General features: G+C 35.4%; 1 protein-coding gene across 4 annotated transcripts in view; it reads left to right on the forward strand.

Moving 5' to 3' along the window:
* LOC127437078 (serine/threonine-protein kinase BRSK2-like) overlaps nucleotides 1–24,471 on the forward strand; it is a 303,325-nt gene that overhangs the window by 215,278 nt on the left and 63,576 nt on the right. For all 4 annotated transcript variants that reach the window (XM_051691722.1, XM_051691724.1, XM_051691723.1 and 1 more), the window contains exons 3-4: nucleotides 2,811–2,896; nucleotides 5,977–6,117. In XM_051691722.1, coding sequence (XP_051547682.1) covers nucleotides 2,811–2,896; nucleotides 5,977–6,117 — 227 coding nt within the window. The remainder of the gene's footprint in view (nucleotides 1–2,810; nucleotides 2,897–5,976; nucleotides 6,118–24,471) is intronic.

Below are 24,471 nucleotides of genomic sequence, written 5' to 3' on the forward strand. Positions count from 1 at the left end.
CAGGGAGACAAGTATCTATATCCACAGTAAAACGAGTCCTATATCGACATAACCTGAAAGGCTGCTCAGTAAGGAAGAAGCCAATGCTCCAAAACCACCATAAAAAAGCCAGACTACAGTTTGCAAGTGCACATGGGGACAAAGATCTTACTTTTTGGAGAAATGTCCTATGGTCTGATGAAAAAAAAAAGAACTGTTTGGCCATGATGACCATAGTTATGTTTGGAGGAGAAAGGGTGAGGCTTGCAAGCCGATGAACACCATCCAAACCGTGAAGCATGGGGGTGGCAGCATCATGTTGTGGGGGTGCTTTGCTGCAGGAGAGACTGGTGCACTTCATAAAATAGATGGCATCATGAAGAAGGAAAAGTATGTGGTTATTTTGAAGCAATATCTCAAGACATCAGCCAGGTAGTGAAAGCTTGGTCACAAATCAGTCTTCCAAATGGACAATAACCTCAAGCATACCTCCAAAGTTGTGGCAAAATGGCTTATGGACAACAAAGTCAAGGTATTGGAGTGGCCATCACAAAGCCCTGACCTCAGTCCAATAGAAGATTTGTGGGCAGAACTAAAAAAACATGTGCGAACAAGGAGGCCTACAAACCTGATACAGTTACACCAGTTCTGTCTGGAGGAATGGGCCAAAATTCCAGCAACTTGTGAGAAGCTTGTGGGAGGCTACCCAAAATGTTTGACCCAAGTTAAACAATTAAAGGCAATGCTACCAAATACTAACAAAATGTATGTAAAGTTCTGAAAGAAATAAAAGCTGAAAGAAATAATTCTCTTCACTATTATTCTGACGTTCACATTCTTAAAATAAAGTAGTGATCCTAACTGACCTAAGACAGAGAATGTTTTCTACGATTAAATGTCAGGAATTGTGAAAAACTGAGTTTAAATGTATTTAGCTAAAGTGTATGTAAACATCTGACTTCAACTGTGTGTATATATATATATATATATATAGATAGATAAATACAGTATATACTGTAAATGTACATTTAGAATAATAGTTAAGTCATCAAAACTATGGAATAACATAAATGGAGCTATGGGAATTATGTTGTGACTAAACAAAATCCAAAATAAATCAAAACTGTGTTATATTTGAACATCTTCAAAGTAGTCATGCTTTGCCTAGAATTTGCAGACATGTACTCTTGACATTTTCTCAACCAACTTCTTGAGGTATCAGCCTGGGATGATTTTAAACAGTATTGAAGGAGTTCCCATCTATGTTGGGCACTTAGTGGCTGCTTTTCTTTATTATTTGGTCCAAGTCATCAATTTCAAAAATTTTAGTTTTATAATGAAATTAATTAATATGGTGGCACAATTATATTTTTGTCTACAAAACTAATTTCAAACATTTAAGCGTACGCCTTCAGATCAAAAGATTTTTAAGATCATGAGAAACATTTAAGTCAAGTGTTTCAAAACTTTTGACTGGTAGTGTGTATATATATATATATATATATATATATATATATATATATATATATATATATATATATATATATATATATACTCTCTCTGTATATATATACTCTCTCTCTCTCTCTCTCTCTCTCTCTCTCTCTCTCTCTCTCTCTCTCTCTCTCTCTCTCTATATATATATATATATATATATATATATATATATATATACTGTATATATATACACCGATCAGCCACAACATTAAAACCACCTGCCTAATATTGTGTAGGTCCCCCTCATGCTGCCAAAACAGTGCCAAACTGCATCTCAGAATAGTATTCTGAGATATTATTCTTCTCACCACAATTGTACAAAGTGGTTATCTGAGTTACCGTAGACTTTGTCAGTTCGAACCAGTCTGGCCATTCTCTGTTAACCTCTCTCATAAACAAGGCATTTCCATCCACAGAACTGCCGCTCACTGGATGTTTTTTGTTTTTGGCACCATTCTGAGTAAATTCTAGAGACTGTTGTGCGTGACAATCCCAGGAGATCAGCAGTTATAGAAATACTCAAACCAGCCCGTCTGCACCAACAATCACACTACGGTCCAAATCACTGACATAACAATTTTTCCCCATTCTGATGGTTGATGTGAACATTAACTGAAGCTCCTGACCTGTATCTGCATTATTTTGTGCACTGCACTGCTGCCAAATTATTTGCTGATTAGATAATCGCATGGATGATTGTTGGTGCCAGATGGACTGGTTTGAGTATTTCTGTAACTGCTGATCTCCTGGGATTTTGACAAAGTCTGCGGTAACTAAGATAACTGCTCTGTACAGTCGTGGTGAGAAGAATATCAGAAGCCATTGAGATTAAATAGACAGAAGAACTGTAACAAATTCTCCAAGAAGCTTGGAACATCCTATCTGCCAACAACCAAGAAAAACTGTGTCCAGGTGTACCTAGGAGAATTGGTGCTGTTTTAAAGGCAAAGGTGGTCACACCGAATATTGATTTAGCTTTTTTATGTTTACTGGACTTTGTATGACATTAAGTGATAAATGAAAACTATTTATGTCATTATTTTTGAAGACATCCTCACTATGCAACATTTTTCACAAGTGCCTAAAACTTTTGCACAGTACTGTATATATTTGACTATACACCTGTATATATTTAAGATTTCTGTGTGGGTTGGGGTTGAGTTTATTTGACTTGAGGTTTATCCATACTGTCTGGCTAGGGTTAAAATTTGTGGTGTGTAACATTAATATGTACATATTAATATGTCATATTAATATTAATATTTAATTAATGTGCATCTTTTATTTGACATAAGTTCTCAATAAGATAAATATCTTTCTTATTTCCTCCGCAGGTGGAACGAGAGATCGCCATCCTGAAGCTAATCGAACACCCGCACGTTTTAAAGTTACATGATGTCTATGAAAATAAGAAATATTTGTAAGTATTATAAGCATATTGTAAATCATTTTAGAGTATCTGGCCATTTGAAATATTCAACTAAGTTTGATATCTTTTTAGGTTCTAGAACTTACTGTGACCCACTAATAGTTTCATAAAGGTGTTAAAGAAGCTAACATGTTGGCATTTTTTTTTTTTTCTTTTAGTCAGATGTTGTCTTTTGACAAAAATGTCCTTTAAATGTGGTCAATATGCCATCATGTCATATTCATTAATTTTAGTAAAATTGACTGTCTAAAATGGCATATTTTAGTTGACAAAAATAACATATTTTAGTTGACGATATTGTGCAAAATAACAAAAACATGTATCAAACTATAGCAGACCAGACTTAAACCAAATATTCAAACATTTTGAAAAAATTATAAACTACTTACAATTATTTATACATGTATCAATCATATTAAAGATTAATAAGTTTAATATGTAAGATTAAACAACATGAGAAATCTGCTTGAAACCTGAGCTAAAAAGTACTGTATTCTGAATTACTCGCGTTTAGACAGTTTAGGATATTGCATGACATTTAGTGCATTTTTAAGGAAACAGCATTTTCACGACATAAGTTACGCATTCTGACGATGTGTTTGAGTGAGGTAATCAACAATAGTAAAGTTGGTCACACTTTATATTAGGTGTCTTTAACTACTATGTACTAACATTAAAATACAATGTATTTATTTTGTAACTACAGTAAATGTTGTTTTTCAAAATTCTCACATGATTTACATTTGCTGCTACTGAGATTGATGTATGGGTTGGGGTTAGGGTTAGGGTTTAGGGTATGGGTTGAGTTAGGGTTCAAGTGGAGGTGTACTTTAAATGTAAATACAATGCAACAACACGTATGTACATAATAAGTACATTGTATCAAATGCTTAAGTGCATAATAGTTAAAGACACCTAATATAAAGTGGGTCCGTAAAGATCATTGTACGGGTGTTCAGCTCTGGCAGCTCAAGCGCGGAAATCCCCAAACACACAAAGACTGAATTATATGAATCAAAATAAATAAACAAATAAAAAACGGTTAAGTGCATTGCTGTATATATCTTGCAGTATAATTTTTTTTCTCGTCAAAGTTTTGTCAACAGTATGCTTTAATTAAAACTGTTTGATTGTCGTCATGATGCGTCTTTTTAGCATCGTCTTCAATATCATTGACAAAATAAAAAAATAAAAAACCTTTGTCAATGGACACTTTCGTCGGTAATTTATTTGACAAGACTAACACTGGTAATAGGTGCCTGTTAAGTCTTTAATGGCTCTGTTCCAAAACCTAGTGAGCTGCCTTGCTGCCTACATAGGCAAGTGATTGATTTGAATACTTTACATAGTCAGCAATTGTTTGCGGCACACAAATATTGCCTTCTCTGCTAAGACAGAGAACGTGCGATGCTGCCCTAGAATATGGCCAAAGCAAAGTATCTTATGAGACAGCATAATTAACTGCCTATTTGGAGGAAACAATATTACGCCTTAAAATGCTGCCTCCATTGACGGTTCAAGTTTTGGACAAGAGATATGGCCTAATATAAGCTAAAAGCTCAAACACAGATCAATCTATTTACATTACTATGGGTGTACCATTATAGTTATTTAAGTTCTTGGAGTACGATGCAAGTATCATAGTATGTGAATACAGTATACATTCAATGTTCAGTTATACTGTATATGTTACCATGGTATTATTGGAACATATATGGCACAATTTTATTACATGGAATTATCTGATAGCATCGCTGAACCATATACTGTATATTTTGTAATAATGCAATGGTGATAAAATGCAGTAAGGGTTGCATACCTAAGTGAAAAGAGTGTAGTGCAAAAACAACTGAACTATGATTGGTGCATAAAGCTTACAGAAGAGTTTGGCAGTAAAGCAAGTGTAAATGTGTTTGATCTTTAAAGGTTTTAGAAGAGAGAGCTGCTGGCGCTAAAACGCTCTTAATGATGGAAGTGTGAAGCAGCCTGTTAGCCACAGTAGTTTGAGAGCTGCTAATGGGGCCACGAGTCATCCATCATGGAAACACCACGATAATTCGCCTAGCGCTTTTTGTAATAAACAAATCTTCATTAAAAATTATTTCTGTTTACATCACGACTCACTTATCTGGCAATTGTCTAGGGTTATGTAACACAGCATGAGTTTTTTGGCCCAAACACTGGAGTAATGTAGCTTAAAGTATGTAGATGGTTATCTTAAATATTGATGTTTTGAATGTTTCATGTGAACTTAAGAGTTACTGATTCGGTTTCTTTAAAGATCCCTTGAAAATGAAACTGAATGTTTTGTTGCTTTTAGTCTATGTCTGTAAAAAGTTAACAAAATAATCTTTCAGCAAATATACACATTTTAAAATGTACAATCTTTCAGTTCTTGAAAAACAGACCTAAAATATTGATGACTAAACTTGCCCTCAGGGGCGTATACAAGTTTTGTCCAATCATATACTCTCTAGAATGAAAATGTCCCTCTCCCTTACACCACCTGACTCTGGTCACCCTTTATTTTAGGTGTGTACTATGTACACTATGTACTAACATTAAAATACATACAACTACAAAATTCTCACAAGATTTACATTTGCTGCTACTGAGGTTGAGGTACGGGTAGATTAAGGAGTAGGGGTAGGGTTAGGATTAGGGTTAGGTGTTAGAGTTAGGTTTTAGGGTAAGGGTTGGGTTAGGTTTACATTTAGAGGTAAGGTTAACAGTGTAACTACAAATGTAATTAAATGCAGGTACTTTAAATTTAAGTACAATGCAACAACACATTAACATAATTAGTACATTGTATCAAATGCTTAAGTGCATAGTAGTTAAAAACACCTAATATAAAATGGGACCCTGACTCTGAATAGCACATAGCAAGTCATGGGTTATGGCTCTGAAAAAAAAAGGAACCCTAAAAAGAATCCTTAAATATGTCCGGCCCTAACCTGTTGTTTCAATATAAAATACATCAACAGAGGAAAGAAAATTGCTATTTAAAATGTCAATCTATTTATTTAAGTGTTTAATGTTATGTCTTTCTCTTTCATTTGTGTTTGCAGGTATTTGGTTTTAGAGCATGTTTCAGGTGGAGAGCTGTTTGACTATCTGGTAAAGAAGGGCAGGTTAACACCCAAAGAAGCTCGAAAGTTCTTCAGACAGATAATCTCAGCTCTGGACTTCTGCCACAGTCACTCTATATGGTATGTCTGAGCAATTGTTGCTGAAATGGAAATGTTTTATGGAAATCATACATGTTCTTGTGCCAAATTAAAGCAAAAAGCTATGAGAGGCTGTGCATTACGGCTGTGCATGACGTTAGTATAGATAGATAGTTCGCCAAGCAACCTAGTACATATATTACAATATAGATTAAATTATTTTTAAAATGTAAGTATATTGCTATTTTGCAGTGGCTTTAAACATGGCTCAGCCAATCAGAATTTAGAGTTGAAACTGCCTTTTTTACAAAGTCAAAGGTGCAAATTCACTAAACAGTTGTACCACTGTTGCATGTGGTATTACAGTGCAAAACTTCTTTGTGTCTTATTTACTAACCACCCACAAAGTAGTTTAAGTGGGCGTATTTAGCGCTTATTTAAATTAAGTCATTGTCATTCTTTTCTGCACGAAAGTATCAATTAGGCTTATTTTAGATTGTGCTTTATTCACAAATCTCTGTTCTGTTTATTATAATATATTTGATTGATTTTTATAAAACTGCTACTTGCTTTGTGCAATTAACATCATGCTATTAACGCCCGAGGAAAGCAGGCAGTAAACTGATTTGTATTTAAGAGAGATGTTTGTTTCCATTTTCTATTGAGCACGGCAGCAGTAATTATTAAATAATGATCAAATGATGCAGAAGAGTGTTATAACCTGGCATATATCCAGATGTGTGGCAAAGTCATGCACACTTTCGGCATGTTAAAGAGATGATTCAGATGTCTGAAACACAGTAGTGAAGTGATGCTGTACGCGTGCAAATAATCAGTGCTTTTAACAGATGCAATTCATTTTTAGTGAATTCCTCCCACATTCTCACAGGAAAGGTCAGTGTCAGTTTTTTATGATTGATTTATATATATATATATATATATATATATATATATATATATATATATATATATATATATATATATATTTATTTATTTATTTACCATTGTACATGACCATAGAACATGGTGAATTAGTGGTGACATTGTGGTACTTTTTTGTAATGGCTTTCTCTTTTTTTTTTTTTTTCATATTATTACATATTTTATTGTTTATTATTCTATATTTTTTGCACAGTAAATGAAGGGACAAATATTTTTTGTTGATTGCCTCAAAATATTCCCTAAAGAAATGTTTTATTTTAGGTTTAATGAGCTTAAATTACAAAAAATTTAACAGTGTAATATTGTGTATTTTTTTTACGTTGTGTATATATATATATATACACTATATTGCCAAAAGTATTCGCTCACCCATCCAAATAATTGAATTCAGGTGTTCCAATCACTTCCATGGCCACAGGTGTATAAAATGAAGCACCTAGGCATGCAGACTGCTTCTACAAACATTTGTGAAAGAATGGGCCACTCTCAGGAGCTCAGTGAATTCCAGCGTGGTACTGTGATAGGATGCCACCTGTGCAACAAGTCCAGTCGTGAAATTTCCTCGCTACTAAATATTCCACAGTCAACTGTCAGTGGTATTATAAAAAAGTGGAAGCGATTGGGAATGACAGCAACTCAGCCACGAAGTGGTAGGCCACGTAAAATGACAGAACGGGGTCAGCGGATGCTGAGGCGCATAGTGCGCAGAGGTCGCCAACTTTCTGCAGAGTCAATTGCTACAGACCTCCAAAGTTCATGTGGCCTTCAGATCAGCTCAAGAACAGTGCGTAGAGAGCTTCATGGAATGGGTTTCCATGGCCAAGCAGCTGCATCCAAGCCATACATCACCAAGTGCAATGCAAAGCATCGGATGCAGTGGTGTAAAGCACGCCGCCACTGGACTCTAGAACAGTGGAGACGCGTTCTCTGGAGTGACTAATCACGCTTCTCCATCTGGCAATCTGATGGACGAGTCTGGGTTTGGCGGTTGCCAGGAGAACGGTACTTGTCTGACTGCATTGTGCCAACTGTGAAGCTTGGTGGAGGGGGATTATGGTGTGGGGTTGTTTTTCAGGAGCTGGGCTTGGCCCCTTAGTTCCAGTGAAAGGAAATCTGAATGCTTCAGCATACCAAGAGATTTTGGACAATTCCATGCTCCCAACTTTGTGGGAACAGTTTGGGGATGGCCCCTTCCTGTTCCAACATGACTGCGCACCAGTGCACAAAGCAAGGTCCATAAAGACATGGATGAGCGAGTTTGGTGTGGAAGAACTTGACTGGCCTGCACAGAGTCCTGACCTCAACCCGATAGAGCACCTTTGGGATGAATTAGAGCGAAGACTGCGAGCCAGGCCTTCTCGTCCAACATCAGTGTCTGACCTCACAAATGCGCTTCTGGAAGAATGGTCAAAAATTCCCATAAACACACTCCTAAACCTTGTGGAAAGCCTTCCCAGAAGAGTTGAAGCTGTTATAGCTGCAAAGGGTGGGCCAACGTCATATTAAACCCTATGGATTAAGAATGGGATGTCACTTAAGTTCATATGCGTCTAAAGGCAGATGAGCGAATACTTTTGGCAATATAGTGTGTATATATATATATATATATATATATATATATATATATATATATATATATATATATATATATATACCGATCATTCACAACATTAAAAACACCTGCCTAATATTGTGTAGGTCCCCCTCGTGCTGCCAAAACAGCGCCAACCCGCATCTCAGAATAGCATTGAGATTATATTCTTCTCACCACAATTGTACAGAGCGGTTATCTGAGTTACCGTAGACAACAACAAGACATTTCCATCCACAAAACTGCTGCTCACTGGATGTTTTTTGTTTTTGGCACCATTCTGAGTAAATTCTAGAGACTGTTGTGTGTGAAAATCCCAGGAGATCAGCAGTTACAGAAATACTCAAACCAGCCCGTCTGCACCAACAATCATGCCACGGTCCAAATCACTGAGATCACATTTTTTCCCCATTCTGATGGTTGATGTGAACATTAACTGAAGTTCCTGACCCATATCTGCATGATTTTATGCACTGCACTGCTGCCACATGATTGGCTGATTAGATAATCGAATGGATGATTATTGGTGCCAGACGGGCTGGTTTGAGTATTTCTGTAACTCCTGATCTCCTGGGATTTTCACAGACAGTTCAGGAAAAACACAGTTCCTTTTTATATTCAGTAATAATGTCATTTCAAAACATGTGAAGCATTCACAAAGACCAACGCTGAATAGAAATGAACAAACTCCCAGCATTTCTAATGAACTTTCAGCACATGTACACACCTGTTAGCACAATAATGGTATCGTTTATATGTAATTCACTGCGATCCATTTCTGGACGTGTATCGTAGCCTGACCGTAACGGTGGATAATATAAGTAATCCCAGCTGTTGACTTCTTGCCAATAAGGTGAAAAGAGCACACAAACAAATTATTCCAAGCTTTTTTCAAACAGATGTTCCTAAATCAATTCTTCTGTTGGCAGCCGATGGAAGAAACATAATCTGGGACTGGAGCGCTTTGCAAGGGGTTTCTGGTCATAACATTGCTGTTTTAGATAAACCTTTAGTTCTGCTTGATTATTAGGATAACCATTAACTGTACACATTATCTGGGACATTTTTAAGACATCTTGCAACATTTAAAAAGCAAGAATCTAACCGCATTACACGCAAGCAAGCAGAGACCAGCTACACACAAAACACCAACCAACTGCACTTCCGCTAGCCAACCGGAAATTCCGCCCACCTAGCAAAATACAGTGGACTCGCTGAGAATATTGTGGATAATTAAAAGTCCTGTATTGTGTACCACTTTTTTTTCTTCTGGTAATCATTAATTGGGATTGGAGTAGCGCAATAAACTGCACCTGGGATTTCATTCAATTTGCACCCTTGTAGTCTCTGTGTCTGGGGTCATACAGTAACAGTAAAGAAAGACTAAGGCAACATTTTAAACAATTAAAATGGGAATGCATATTTGTCTTCTCAACTATATATACTGTTTATTAAACCTAATTAATTAATGGGATTAATGGGTTATCAGCTGTCTTCCTTTTCTTCGGCTTTGTATCTTGTTTCTGAACAGCAATCTAAATCGAGAAAATCTGTGATTTGGCTACTGAAAACAGCCATTTGGCTGCTTGATATTTAAGTTTAGGATCCAATGGCTCCTAAGTCATTTTTTTAGTCTGGAGCCCTGATATACACTACTGGTCAAAAGTTTTGAAACACTTGACTGAAATGTTTCTCATGATCTTAAAAATCTTTTGATCTGAAGGCGTATGCTTAAATGTTTGAAATTAGTTTTGTAGACAAAAATATAATTGTGCCACCATGTTAATTTATTTAATTATATATAAAAAAATAAATAAAAAAATAAAAAATGTATTGATGACTTGGACCAAATAATAAAGAAAAGCAGCCAATAAGTGCCCAACATAGATGGGAACTCCTTCAGTACTGTTTAAAAAGCATTCCAGGCTGATACCTCAAGAAGTTGGTTGAGAAAATGTCAAGAGTACATGTCTGCAAATTCTAGGCAAAGGGTGACTACTTTGAAGATGCTAAAATATAACACAGTTTTGATTTATTTTGGATTGTGGTTAGTCACTACATAATTCCCATAGTTCCAGTTATGTTATTCCATAGTTTTGATGACTTTACTATTATTCTAAAATGTGAAAAAGAAATTATAATAAAGAATGAGTGTTTCAAAACTTTTGACCGGTAGTGTACATACTGTATATATTACCATTGTACATGCCAAGAAAACAGTGAATTAGTGATCACTTTATATTTATTTATTTATTTTACTTTTGTTAGTGTTTTCTCTCATTTCTTTTTTCATTATATATTTTATTGTTATTTATTATTCTTCATATTTTTTGCACTTTAAATCAAGGGACAGATTTTTGTGAATTTTCATAAAAGATGTCCTAAAAAAATTACAATTTTAGATTTGAGTGAACTTAAAGGTGAAGTGTATAACTTTTTTGATGTCAAATTACATTCTACTTCCCCAGTTTATTGTTCATTGACAACTATAAGTAAGCCATTTGTGGGTTTACCTCCCCCAAATATATAAACACTGAGCCTCCCAGGCACTATCAAAACATTGATATTTATATTTTGAGTGACCTGCTCAGCTCCACCTATCCCTTTCTAGCTCAGCCTATAGTGTGAGTTTGGGGCATGGCTACTTGTTCAGCTGGGAGAATATGAACGTCCATGGCGTACGTGGTTGTATGGAGGAAAATATATTTAGCTTTGTCTACAGATGTCAAAGCCAACATTCAAAGACTTGCTAAAAGACACAGAGAAAGAGAATGGAGTAAAACAAGAGTGAACATTGGCGTCGCATTTACAAGTTGGAGAACACACACAAACACACACACCACCAATGATGAGATTGCTCTGGCAAACGGGAGCGCCAATAAAAAGATTGCCGTGCAAGTCACTACTACACCACCTCCTCCTCCCCGTCAACAACAGCGATCTTGCCTAGGGCGCCAAAATGGTCAGATATGGCACTGTCATTATGCTTACTAGTTACATGAACCATCCTACTTCATGTGCTCGATCCCATGCGCTGCACACCCAGCTGCCGTTCAATCCGGCGATGTTATCAGACAACCGGATTCCTCTGCCAAGCTTTCTGCCCAGTGTGTTTATGTTATAGTGGTCTTATTCATTATGATGTTAAATGTTTATCACCTTTTAGTATTGCCTATTTGTTCATTGGGAATCAGAGAGTGCAAAAGGGCGTGATGAGTCTGAGGGGTGTTGCCAAAGGTTGTTTGAAAACGTACTTTTATTTTTGTAATTCTGTTTGGTTCTACGAGTAGTGCAGAAATTACACACTTCACCATTAAATTACAAGTTCAACAAACTTTAACTAATATTGTGCATTTGTATTGCCAAAGTATTTGCCTAACATCATCCAATGAAAATGCAAATAAATGAAATGCAAATACAAGTAATATAATGTAAAACATCTATACTGTGGAAGAAATCGAGTAAACAAGTGTTGGACTGGTCAAGGCACTCAAACAAACAGAGTAATGATTTGATAGCTCCACAATGTCAAAGTGTTTACATTTTTAGGGAAATCAACCCACCAATGACTAACTTAGATGGGATAGAAAAAAGTATTTTAGCACAGAAATAAATTATGCACTTCACCTTTAAGACAAAAATATATATATATATATATATTGTAAAATATGCATCCAAAAAGTCAAGATAGCCACTTTCTTCACACTTAATATATTAGAGGTGAACCGCGAGGTGGCAAGAGCTCTTTCCTCTTATGCTCGTTAAATTCATATTCATACCCCGGGGCTTTCCATTATAACCATATCAAGATATCAGGCTCAAGCTCTCTTTTTTCTCTCAAAAGCTGTGCGAGGCAAGGCAAAGCGAGGCACTTCACCTCTCATAGTTTCTCTTCTTGATTTATGATCAGAGTTCTGGTCCTAAATGCTTTTTTGGAGGGTCTGGGTAGAAAGCGGGGAGTTTGCCTTCATGAATCTGACCATGTTATATTCCCTGCTCTCCTACAGTGGTCACAGTTGATTTTAAAGTCATAATGCATTCAATATCGCATGTCTAAATGGCGAATTTGTATGTCCAATTCATCTTCTTCTAATATATGCTGAAAAGAATGACTTTATCAATTAACGATGAAACTACGTTTTCTGACACAAAAAGGAAAATGTAATATAGTTGATGTGTTGATGGAAATCGAAAACTCTGTGTCCAATGGGTTACAGTGTGGCATTTCAGTCAAACTGCAATAGTTGACTGTAGTCGAGGAACTCGTAGACATTTCATTTGAGAAAAATCAGACAGTGATTTCTGTTAGCTTGTACTATTTTCATTTGTTTTCGATAATTGGTCCTGTTTGCTTCATTTGAAGCACATAGTTAGGTTATGAAAATTAAAAAGGCGAGGGCATAACCAGCGACATACTGTATAATGAGCACAAATAGAATTCACTTGTTCTTTTTCTAACATCATTAGGGAATATTGACTATTCAACCACATTGTCATTTTAAATTGAATCTTTTGTTCTGAAAATGCCTGATTGCTCTGGAGGAAACAATTGGCCAAACATGAAGTGCAATAGTGTTTAATTAATGCCTTTGAAAAGTTAATGTACTGTGCTTATTCCATGCACTAACTGTAAGTCCTCCTCATAATTTCATAATTACGACATCCAATTGATTTGTCTAACTGATTTTGAATGACAATAGAAGCTTTTTTCTTAATACTAACAAAACAAATATTATCTGACGATCTAAATGATTAGTATTTTCTGGCTAGTTTTGTAGCTGTTCTTTATCAACAGTCTACAGGCTAAATTGTAGTCAGCATGCATAGTAAAAACTTCACTGTCAACAATACCAATTAATTTCTGCCATAATTTCTTTTATTTAAAGAAAAATCCAGTTTCCCACTGGTAAATATTCCCTTATAAAAATATTGTTCCAGTAACACGAATTAACCATATATTTGCAGCAAATCTTAGTTTTACAAGGGTTGTGGTGGAGTTCATGCATGCTGATGTCGTAAATACGATCATTCCGACAATGATGACTGAGTCATCAGTGTTAATTTTACCTCTAAGAGACTGAGAGAAGGGACAAAAGGAGCAAATCCGCTCATTGAGCAGGTAAGAGTGTTAACAATCTGATCTATTTAGAGATAGAAGAGCAGTATTATAAGTATTCAGTGGAGCAGTTTGGCCTTGTACACCAAACACACATCCACTCACACACACATTTACATTTCACACAGACACTGATAAGACGAAAGCTTTCCCTTGTAGAATCCCCCTTCAGATGGTAACACCATGGTAATATCATATGTAACAAGGTACTGAAAGATTACCATATTCATATGGTATTTACAGCCACAAAGAATACGATGGGTGTTACCATGATACATGTACACACACACACACACGCACACACAAACAAACACATACACACAAACACACACACACATACTTTATATACTATTTCCTTTGTTAAGTGTTTATAAAGGGGTTCATTTACAACTAAAAAAGTCATTAACAAATGCATTTTACTGTAAATCATTTATATGTGATTATATTAACATGAATTAAAAGGGTGACTTTCATTAAATAGTTTATTAGGCATTTATAACATGTGTGATTAAAAGGTTCACTATTTGGCAAGTATTGCATGAAAGTCACCTTTTTATGCGTGTTGTTATAACTGCATATCAGTTCTTTATAATGCATTTGTAAATGAATTATTAGACATTAATAAACCCCTTTATAAACCCTTAACAAAGGGAACATTAATGTAGTTAATTAAGTGTTACCATTAGTTCTCTCTCAGAGTTTTAATTTTAAAAAACTTCAACAAAGCATAAGCAAAAGGTGTGTATTTGTGTTTTAAAAGCATTTACAGCATATCTACACGACCAATGAAAAGTTTGGACATTTTCATTCATTTTTTGAATTCAGAGAGTGCAAAGATATGTAATATAAAGTGGGGTGGGAGGGAACTACAATACAATACAAAATAACATTATAGAATAAACCACACAAAAATTAAGGAAAAACATACAAAAACAGTCTGTAAAAACACACTGTCATGCACACTATGTGGGTGTCATATATGATAAATCACATACGCACAGTGATCTCAGATCAGTAATAAACCTCTCGTCTGAGCACCTTTAGTGTGTCGTCTGAGCCCCACAGTCTCTGTATGGTGCAGCCTCTCATCCCCGGATCATTTCTCAGAGCAGCAGACCTCCAGTCAAGCAGCATTCGGGCTAGTATGAGCAATGCCCCTTTCATGCTGTCACATTTCTCCAGCTATTTGTTTAGTTCTGATGTGACTGAGGGCCATCTGTCCCCTCTGATCTCATGCTGGGACAGTCAGGAGGGTATACTGGGAGAAAAATTTACCCAAGATTCTCCTTTTCCACTTCCGTTTTTCCTATTTTTTTACAGTTTCTCTGCATGTCTTTGTCTATTTCATGTCAGTTTTGTATGTTTTCTTTATCATTCTCTCATTGCCCCCAACTAACATATCTGATGTATTGCTCTATCATTCATCACCTACTGTATTTCTTTACTTAATTATTTATTGTTGAATGATTGAGGTTCAATACAATACAGTTAGGTCAGTAGCTGCATTAAAGCTGAAGTGTGTAACTTTTCCGATGCCAAATGCTGTACTTTCTCCTATTCCAGGTTAATATGCAAGTCAGCTATTAGTAAGCCATTTATAGGTTGATTTCCTCAAAAACTGTAAAAATAAAAATCCTACTTTTGTGAGCAGACCAACTGCACAGCACAGAAAAATCTTTCAAATTGGCTCATACAAAAACATAGGACTTAAACATGGAGAAAAATAAATGAACCAACAAACCAGTGTCAGAAATGTACTTTTTTATTATGAGGCAATATTTTCCCCCTGGATTTGATTTTTTGGGGGCTTTTTTCTAACCATTTGAAACTGTTTAAATATATGTCTTTGTAACGTGGCTGTCTTGGAGAGGAAGAGAAGAGACGCAGGAGTAGATTCTTTTAATCTTTTTAATTATAAACGTTGGAGTGGAAACAGAAGAAAGGATCAACAATAGTAATCGCTGGAGTGGAACAAATGCTGGAACAAACACTAAATCTTAACATTCAAACTAAGCTTAACATAACACCTCAGAACGAAACACTTCAAGGACTGATCAAGACTCAACAAAACTAGAGGGTATTTATACACTGAGAAACTAATGAGGGAATGGAAGTCAGGTGCAGATGATGAAGAACTGATAGAAGTGATTAGGGCAGTGAATCCTGGGAAATGGAGTCTGGGGGGAAAACTTCAAAATAAGAGTCCTTGAAGAATAAGGGAGACAGACTATGACAGTCTTATTCATTTATATCAAATACTTTATTAAGAATTTATTTAAGAATTCATTACCCTAAGAATTCAGTCAACATCAAATCATATTCTATGCCATGATATGCAAAACTAGGACTATAATAGAATATTAAGACCTATATCAGATGTTACATTTTTAAAACCGAAGTTTTAAAAAAAAAGCAAGTGCTTTTTTATTTTTATTTTTATTTTATTTTTTTTGGCCCTGCATTTTTAATTTTGTGGGATTTTTTTTTTTTTTTTCATGGGATTTTTGCCCCAAGCCCCTCTAAATTTCTGACCCTGTAACTGATTTTTTTCTAGGATTAGCCCCTGAAATGACGTGATTGCTTCAGAAAATTTGCTTTTCATGTCGCATTTGCTTTTAGGACACTTTTGGTTAGGTTTAGATAACAGTTTTAGATTAGGGAGGTATGTTTTACTCATTAAAACCTCCATCTAATCTTCACCTTAAAATCTTCATCTGATAACAACACCATTTCACTCGCTTTTAGTGCCCCCGCTGGACATTTCACTGGGAAACTGCAGCTAAATGTGTAATGACGACCTGATAATGCAAACAGTTGGACTTTAAGGTATTGCATATGAAAAATAAAACTAAGTGCACAATAAATATTATCCAAATATTTAATGAAACTTTTAAGCTACCAAAAAATGTGAACAAAGTCGGTCTTAGTTGGTTTCTCCACAATTTCTTCAGCCACAACAAAGATGACTTTCTTCACTTACTGAACACTTGCCCGCTGAACGATAGAAGCTTTATATGGGTGCAGGTTCTTTTATGAGGATAAACTGGCAGATTAACATGTAGACATAGATATACAATAGATAATCCATGAGCATTGTTCTCTATATTAAAGGTGCACTCAGCAATTCCTGAGAAACACTGTTGATATTTGAACTCAACTGCCAAAACAAACACACCCCTCCCTTCAGTGCTCCTTTGGAAGCTCCACCCCCCAAATTCATGCACACGAGACGGTTTTACGGACATCAGCTCCAGACACTCATAACTGTCCTGCTACTAAATCTAACATAACAGCAACAACATATATGGGTTCTGTGAAACATAGCAAAATTTATAAGAAAAAGAGCAACTTCTGCATCCGTCTTCAAGCTTTTTACCTCTCAGAGGTCTCTCATGTTGATGCGGCTCCTAGCCCTCGACTTATCATAATCCTTCTTTTTTAGTTTACATTCGTCTGATCTTTTTCTCTTGGTCTGTTTCTCAGCCATTTGTCCTCAGGAGTTTAGAATGTTCACATCAGCCAGATTTGCCGTCGCTCTTCTAATGAATTTCCCTCTCGCACTGCCCCCACCCCCCATCCTGTGCACGCTCAAGAACCACCCCCTGTTGCTGATTGGCTGGAGTAGTGTTGTGTGGATCGGTCTGATCCACTTTGTTTTTGTCCCATTTACAGACCCAGGGCTGTGTACAAATACTACATTTTTTTCAGCCCACCCACAGAACGGACAGCTATAGCAGACTGTGAGGAGATATTTGCAAAATTTGACAAAAATTATATTGGATTAGAATTACTGAGTGCACCTTTAATAGCTGAAGGCAGACTCACTCAAACCTTTGCTGTCCACCTACAAGATCATTGTCTTTCTGGTGCTGCTAGACATGAGTATTCCTCCAAATATTGCTGCTATCATGAGTCTGTGTATGACATCAACTGACAGGTTAAGTGTAATCTCATGAAGAAATTTTTAGGTCTTACTTTACCCCAAAATAAAAAGTACAAAATAAGAAATTATATTTTGCATAAATAAATTTAATTAAGCCTATTTCAAGTCAAATCAGGTCAAGTCAAATTTATTTGTATAGCGCTTTTCACAACAGGCATTGTTTCAAAGCAGCTGTACATGAAATTATGCTATAACAGAAAATGAATGAATGTAATGCTAATACTAGTTATTTATGCTTAGAACTATAAGTGGTTAACATTAGTAAACTAAGTAAGTGTTGTGGGTCAATGGTTAAACAAAATGATTTTGTTTTTGCAGTATGAACTATAAGTTTTAGTGTTAAAGTTCTTGAAGTCATCACGAATTAACTGAGGAAATACACATAGATGCATTGTTCTTTGATTTTGGCCGATGAAGGCTTTTGTTAGTTGTTAATTCATTTTCTATGTAGTTCTTTTTTGAAGAGAGTGTTGTCCCTCCTGTGACCAGGTTGACCAAGGAGCATTGCAGTCCTGCTGGAAGTTTATGGCAAGTAATTTTGGTGAACTCCATCCTGAGCCTATGCTTCAGGCAGTGGCTCATGAAGAATTACATGTCTTTGTGTTTGCATCAATTCATCCTCTGTGAAGTCCGTCTTAGTAAACTGAAGTGAATTCTAGCTGGCACATGCTACAGTTGGTTATCATCACTCAGCAGCAAAGTGGGAGTTGGACATCAGGCAGGACCGGAGATGGATCTGGCAGGCTCTGGTAACCTTGGAATATAATCCAGAGGTTTAGACAGTGAAAGAAATAGAAAAAGATTAGTGTAGATGCCATACTCTTTAAAGCAGGGTTAAAGAATAAGAGAAGTGTTTCCGGTTCCGGCAGACCTAACTAAAGCAGCATAATTATGAATTGAGGGATAAATTAGGTGTATTCCTGGCTGAATATATAAGATAAAATGTGTCTGAGTTCCGTACAATGCTAGGGAGACTATTCCATAGTTTAGGAGCCAAATATGAAAAGGATCTCTCTCCTTTTGTGGATTTTGATATTCTCTGTTAACAGGCCATAGTTTTGCAATCGTAGTGAGCGTGATCGATTATAGTGGGATAGAAGGTCACTTAAGTGCTTTTGAGCTAGACCATTCAAAGCTTTGTAAGTAATTAGCAGAATTTTAAAATTAATACAAAACTTAACAGATAGCCAATGTAATGCCGATAAAAGGGGGCTGATATGGTCATATTTCTTGGTTCTATTTATTACTCTAGCTGCTGCATTTTGAACCAACTGAAGTTTATTTATTAAACCTGCAGGACATCCACCTAGTAATGCATTACAATAATATAATCTTGAGTTCATGAACGCATGAATTAGTTTTTCGGCATCAGAAACAGATAGCATGTGTCATAGCAATATTTCTGAGGTGGAAAAGTGCAGTTCTACAAATATTGGAAATTTGTTTTTCAAAGGTTAGATTGCTATCAAATATAACATTAACTTTTTTGCTGTAGAAGTTGACCTTACAGTATATCGATCAAGAGTCAGATTATACAGTATTTTAGCATCTTATTTTTTTAGGTTTTTGTTCCAATAATTTGTACCTCTGTTTTATCAGAATTGAGTAAAAGGACATTTCTAGCCATCCACTCTTTGATATAAATTATATACTCTGTTAATTTGGAAAATTGTGAAATTTCGTCACGTCTCGACGAAATATAAAGTTGGGTATCGTCAGCATAACAGTAAAAACTAATTTCATAGTTCCTGATAATGTCTCCCAGGGGGAGCATATATAGGGAGAAAAGCAGAGGCCCTAATATTGATCTCTGTGGCACTCCATACATAACTTTAATTTGATCTAACAGTTCCTCATTTGCACAGACAAAGTGGTAGTGGTCAGAGAAATAGGACCTGTGCCTGTCCACAAATGCCAACATAATTCTCAATCCTATCAAAGAGAATGTCATGATCTATGGTGTTGAAGATGGCACTAAGATCTAAGAGCACTAGAAGAAAAATGCAGCCACGATCAAATTATAAGAGCAAGTCATTTGTAACTCTGACAAGTGCTGTCTCTGTACTGTGATGGGGCCTAAATCCTGACTGAAATTCTTCATATATACCATTTCTCTGTAAAAATGAACATAGTTGGGAGTATAGTTTGATATAAATGGGAGATCTGATTAGTCTATAATTAGCCAGTTCTCCTGGAACAAAGCGGTTTGATAACTGCCAGTTTAAAGGTCCTTGGGACATGCCCTAAGGATAATGAGGAGTTAATAATATTAAGACGAGGTTCTGAGATTACAGGAAATGCCTATTTTGGGAGTTTAGTCAGTATTGGGTCTAACATACATGTTGTTGATTTTGATGTTTTGATTGTTTTTGTTAGCTCTTCCTGACCTGTAACAGCGAAGGACAGAATCTGCTTGAAGGGAATAATTTTAGTATTCTGGGGTGCTGTGGCAGATGGATGCGTAATTCCAATTTTGTTTCTGATTATTTCGATTTTATCAGTAAAGAAATTCATAAAGTCATTACTACTATACTGTGATGGAATATCTGGTTCAACTGAAGTTTTATTCCTAACCAATTTGGCCACAGTTCTGAATAAACACCTAGGATTGTTGTGGTTATTTTCTTTGAGTTTTCTCAAATATGCAGACCTGGCAGTTTTTAGAGCCTGTCTGTAATTATACAGACAGGTATATTTTCTGTGACAACAAGTTCTTCTGAACTTTTTGGCATACTGAGTATTTGAGACAAATCTGGAAGATTATTAGTAAAGCTATCTTTAATAGTTGAAAGAATAGTTTTACCTGGATGATTATATTGCATAGATTGAGTGACCTTTGTAAGTGCAGCATATAAGAGACAAGGTAATGATCTGAGATCATTGCTCTGCGGCAGAATTTCTGTATTATCAACATCAATTCCATATGACAAAATTAAATCTAGCGTATGATTTTGGCGATGGGTTGGATCTGTCACATTTTGTCTAATCCCAACAGAGTTGAGAATATTAATTAAATGCTAATTCCAGTGTATCATTTTCATTACCTATGTGGATGTTGAAGTCACCGATGATTAAAGCTCTATCAACAGCAACTACTAGATCTGACAGAAAATCTGCAAATTCTCGAAAGAATTCAGAATATGGCCCTGGTGGTCTTTATACTGTTGCACGAACAAAAGATGATAACTATTTTTTTTTTTTTATTTATATCTGACAATGTCACATGAAGTATTATCAGTTCAAAGGAATTAAACTTATATCCTGACCTTTGAGTAATAGTAAAAATATCACTGTAAATTGTAGCAACACCTCCTCCTCGACCTTTCAGATGAGGCTCATGTTTATAACAATAACCTGAGGGAGTAGACTCATTTAAACTAATATATTCATTCAGTTTAAGCCAGGTTTCAGTCAAACAGAGCGCATCCAAACTATGATCTGCAATAATTTAATTTACAATTAGTAATTTGAAAAAAATTACGATCTAATGTTTATCATACCTTTATATGATGTTTACCTTAAGTTATTTTCAAGTTTTACAATTTTTGTAAATGACTTATTGAGGGTTTTGTGTTTGGTAGTTCGGGGAACAGACATGGTCTCTATATGATATATAGGTGATTCATTCTATATGTATATGATATATAGGTGATTCATTCTCTATGTGTTGTAGTTTATGTGACCTGTGTAACATTTATAGGCAGCTAGCAGACATTCGAATTAGCCAGTTTGTCTGCTTCCTGACCTATTTGTAATGCTCTTAAGATTTTTGTTTGTTTGTTTTTTGTTTTTTAATCCTGACATTATTTGCATGACAACTTTTATGAAGTAATTTCCCTCAATTTCACTCCGGTGTCCTAGCAAAGTTACAACAGGTGCAGATCAGCACATATACTTTGAACATGTTCCACTAACATTTACCAAGAAAGTGTCTGAATCTTCATTTTGAATATTATCTACAGTTTAATCATTTAAAACATCACAAACTTGTTTTTGTGAAATGTTTTGCTTGCAACTAAATGCCACTTGCTTTCATATTTTTATCTAATGCAATGACATTCATACATTTTAAAGCATAGCTAAATTGTCCAAATACTTTTAGGGGCCACTATATGTAATTATTGCACATTTATAGACAGACAACAACATCCCTGATTGCAGGAAGCTGTGACAGAGGCATCCTTGACTCACTTGATGCCCACCTGTTCCACGAACAGCTGCCAAATATAAAGATCTGTACATTAACACCCCACTAAACCTCTCTGTAGTAATAAAAGACAATTGTGTCACAAAATAACTATTTTATAAATCTGAATTGAGCACAAATGCACTTTATGTACTCATGTTATTTGGTTTCCTGAGTTTGCAACGACGTTATAAGGTTTTATGTGCCACTAGAGAACAGTTTGAATGATATCTCGGATCTTATAATATTTCTGTAAGTTACTACTGTGCGTAAGCCCATGGCATTATCACGGTTTCCAATTCAGAGATCCTGACCTCTTGTGTGGAAAACCCTCAGTAATAATGGGTGATGATCATGAGGTGTTTGCTTGTGGTGGAAAAATATGATCACTGTTGTCTCGTTGTCATAATTTGTTGAACATATTTGAACAGAAAGTGAAATAGCTTTCCCAACCTATTGTACTTCTGAAATGTGACATATTTCAGAGTTAAACTGTATATTTGAGAAAAAAAAAAACTATAAAATGTTGGACAGGAGTTATTATGTATAGAAATTGTATTTATATATGTAAGACATTGGATTGTGAAAAGTTGGCGTTACATACAAGAGCTTGCAGTCAATTGTGGATGACTACACTGTTGAAACTTAAACAGCTTAAGTGGCTTAAGGTGGAAATTTAAGTTGTTTCAGAGGCCGAGCAATTTATTACCTTTTGATAAAATTACAAAGACATTACACAAAATATTTTTTTTTCCCTTTAGAATGGCATGCACTTATGAGTTGTTCATAATAAGACCATGAATGCATAATTAGAAAGCAAATATCATCAGTTTTGATAGATACAGCATAGGCGTAGTGCTGCTAAACACGTAGACATACATATTCTGTAATTAAACTGTATCATAATTAGACTGCTGTGAACAGCATGTGATGTACTATAACATGTGCTGCCTGCTGTTTCTTTACATTACAATAATGCAAAGCTTGTACTAGCGCCTTTTGAGTTATTGGACCCTTAAAACATTATAAGAAATTTAATGTAATTTTTGGATTGATCTATTAATTAATTAAACTTGTTTATTTTTAGCCATTAATTCATTTGATTTATATATTTTCATTAATTAATTTTTTATTCAGTCATTTATTTACTTATTATTTTTATATATATATATTTTTTTTTATTTCAGTGATTTTTTTTTTGTTTTAGACATTTTTACATTTCTAAAAAAAAAAAAAAATATATATATATATATATATATATATATATATATATATATATATATTTTTTTTTTTTTTGTAAATGCTTTTTACTTTTTTTACCTGCCAAACCATGTCTCCAACTACATATTTACTTTTTACAAATAAATAAAGTAATCCTTTACCAAAGGTTAAATGTACAGATATTAAACAGACACTATTTATTAGGTTTTTTGATTGTTAGGCACACCTCAGTGAGAACCGCCGTTTTGATGGTGTCATAAGCATAATCATAAAAACACAATAAGCCACAATTAAATCCAGATCTCGATCAGCAAACACCACTACACCATACACGTTAAAATTTAAAACTATCACTGGAAGAGTCAATTTAAGACCTTACGACACACTGTGGGGAAACATTCGGTGCCTCTGCGCCCTCAGAGACCAATAGAAACCTGATAATGTCAAAAGCATCACAAGATGGTTTATTACCACAGTCACACAAACTTGCAGTTTCTTTCCCCGTTTCTTTTGTCCATTAACATGTAGGCCAGGGGCGTTGAAATTAAACTCGCCGCTGTTCCATTAATAACCAGCCGAAAGGAAAATGTACGACCAGCCTCTGATCATATCAACAAACAGTTTCTGTCAGGGAGAGATTACGACTTCTGGGTCACATTAACATGTCAGGAAGTGACTTCAAAGAGCTGTTATGAATGTTACCTATGTGACAGCTAATAAACCCCACCTCTGCAATTTGTCCCTTGTATATCGTTGAGGTGTAAATCTCACATACTCAATTTTATGGTGGGGACATATGAGGTTTAGTTTTATACTGTAGATGTGTTTTTGTATTTTTGCTCATTTTATGTCTCATTTCTTATGACTGTCATGGTGCTAGACACAGTTTAGATGTGGGCCTTTTCATTAGCAAATTTAGCTTGAGTGGGCAAAAATTCACAGTATGGCTGTTCCCACAATAGTTTAGTTTCTTTTACTGTATATGAAATGACTTTGAAACTGTTTTGTTTTGCATCACATGATGAAAAGTCGGACAGCAAATCAATTAACAGGAACTTTTGAATTAATTTGGCTGTGATAGGAGGCCCAGCACAATTATTTAAAGTAGTTAGTTCGTGTCCGCCTGTGGTCAGATGGGTGTTTAACATCAGACACTGGCGCAGCAGGCATCTGTCAGCTCCTCCCAAAGGGTTTTGTAGACTGACAGCTATTAGAGAGAAGAATAGATAAAGAGACACAGATAACTGAAAAAAAAAATGTACACTCTCATTTGCATGCTCAAAGATGAATTGATAATTCTGTGATCCAACATGTCCTTGATTATGATGCAATTTTTTTTAAAACTTTTAGTCTTCACATGCTTTCGCAGAACAGCGTTGAGAGAAAATGTTACACTT

Source organism: Myxocyprinus asiaticus, chromosome 48 (genome assembly GCF_019703515.2).
Source record: "Myxocyprinus asiaticus isolate MX2 ecotype Aquarium Trade chromosome 48, UBuf_Myxa_2, whole genome shotgun sequence".
Taxonomy (NCBI): Eukaryota; Metazoa; Chordata; class Actinopteri; order Cypriniformes; family Catostomidae; genus Myxocyprinus; species Myxocyprinus asiaticus.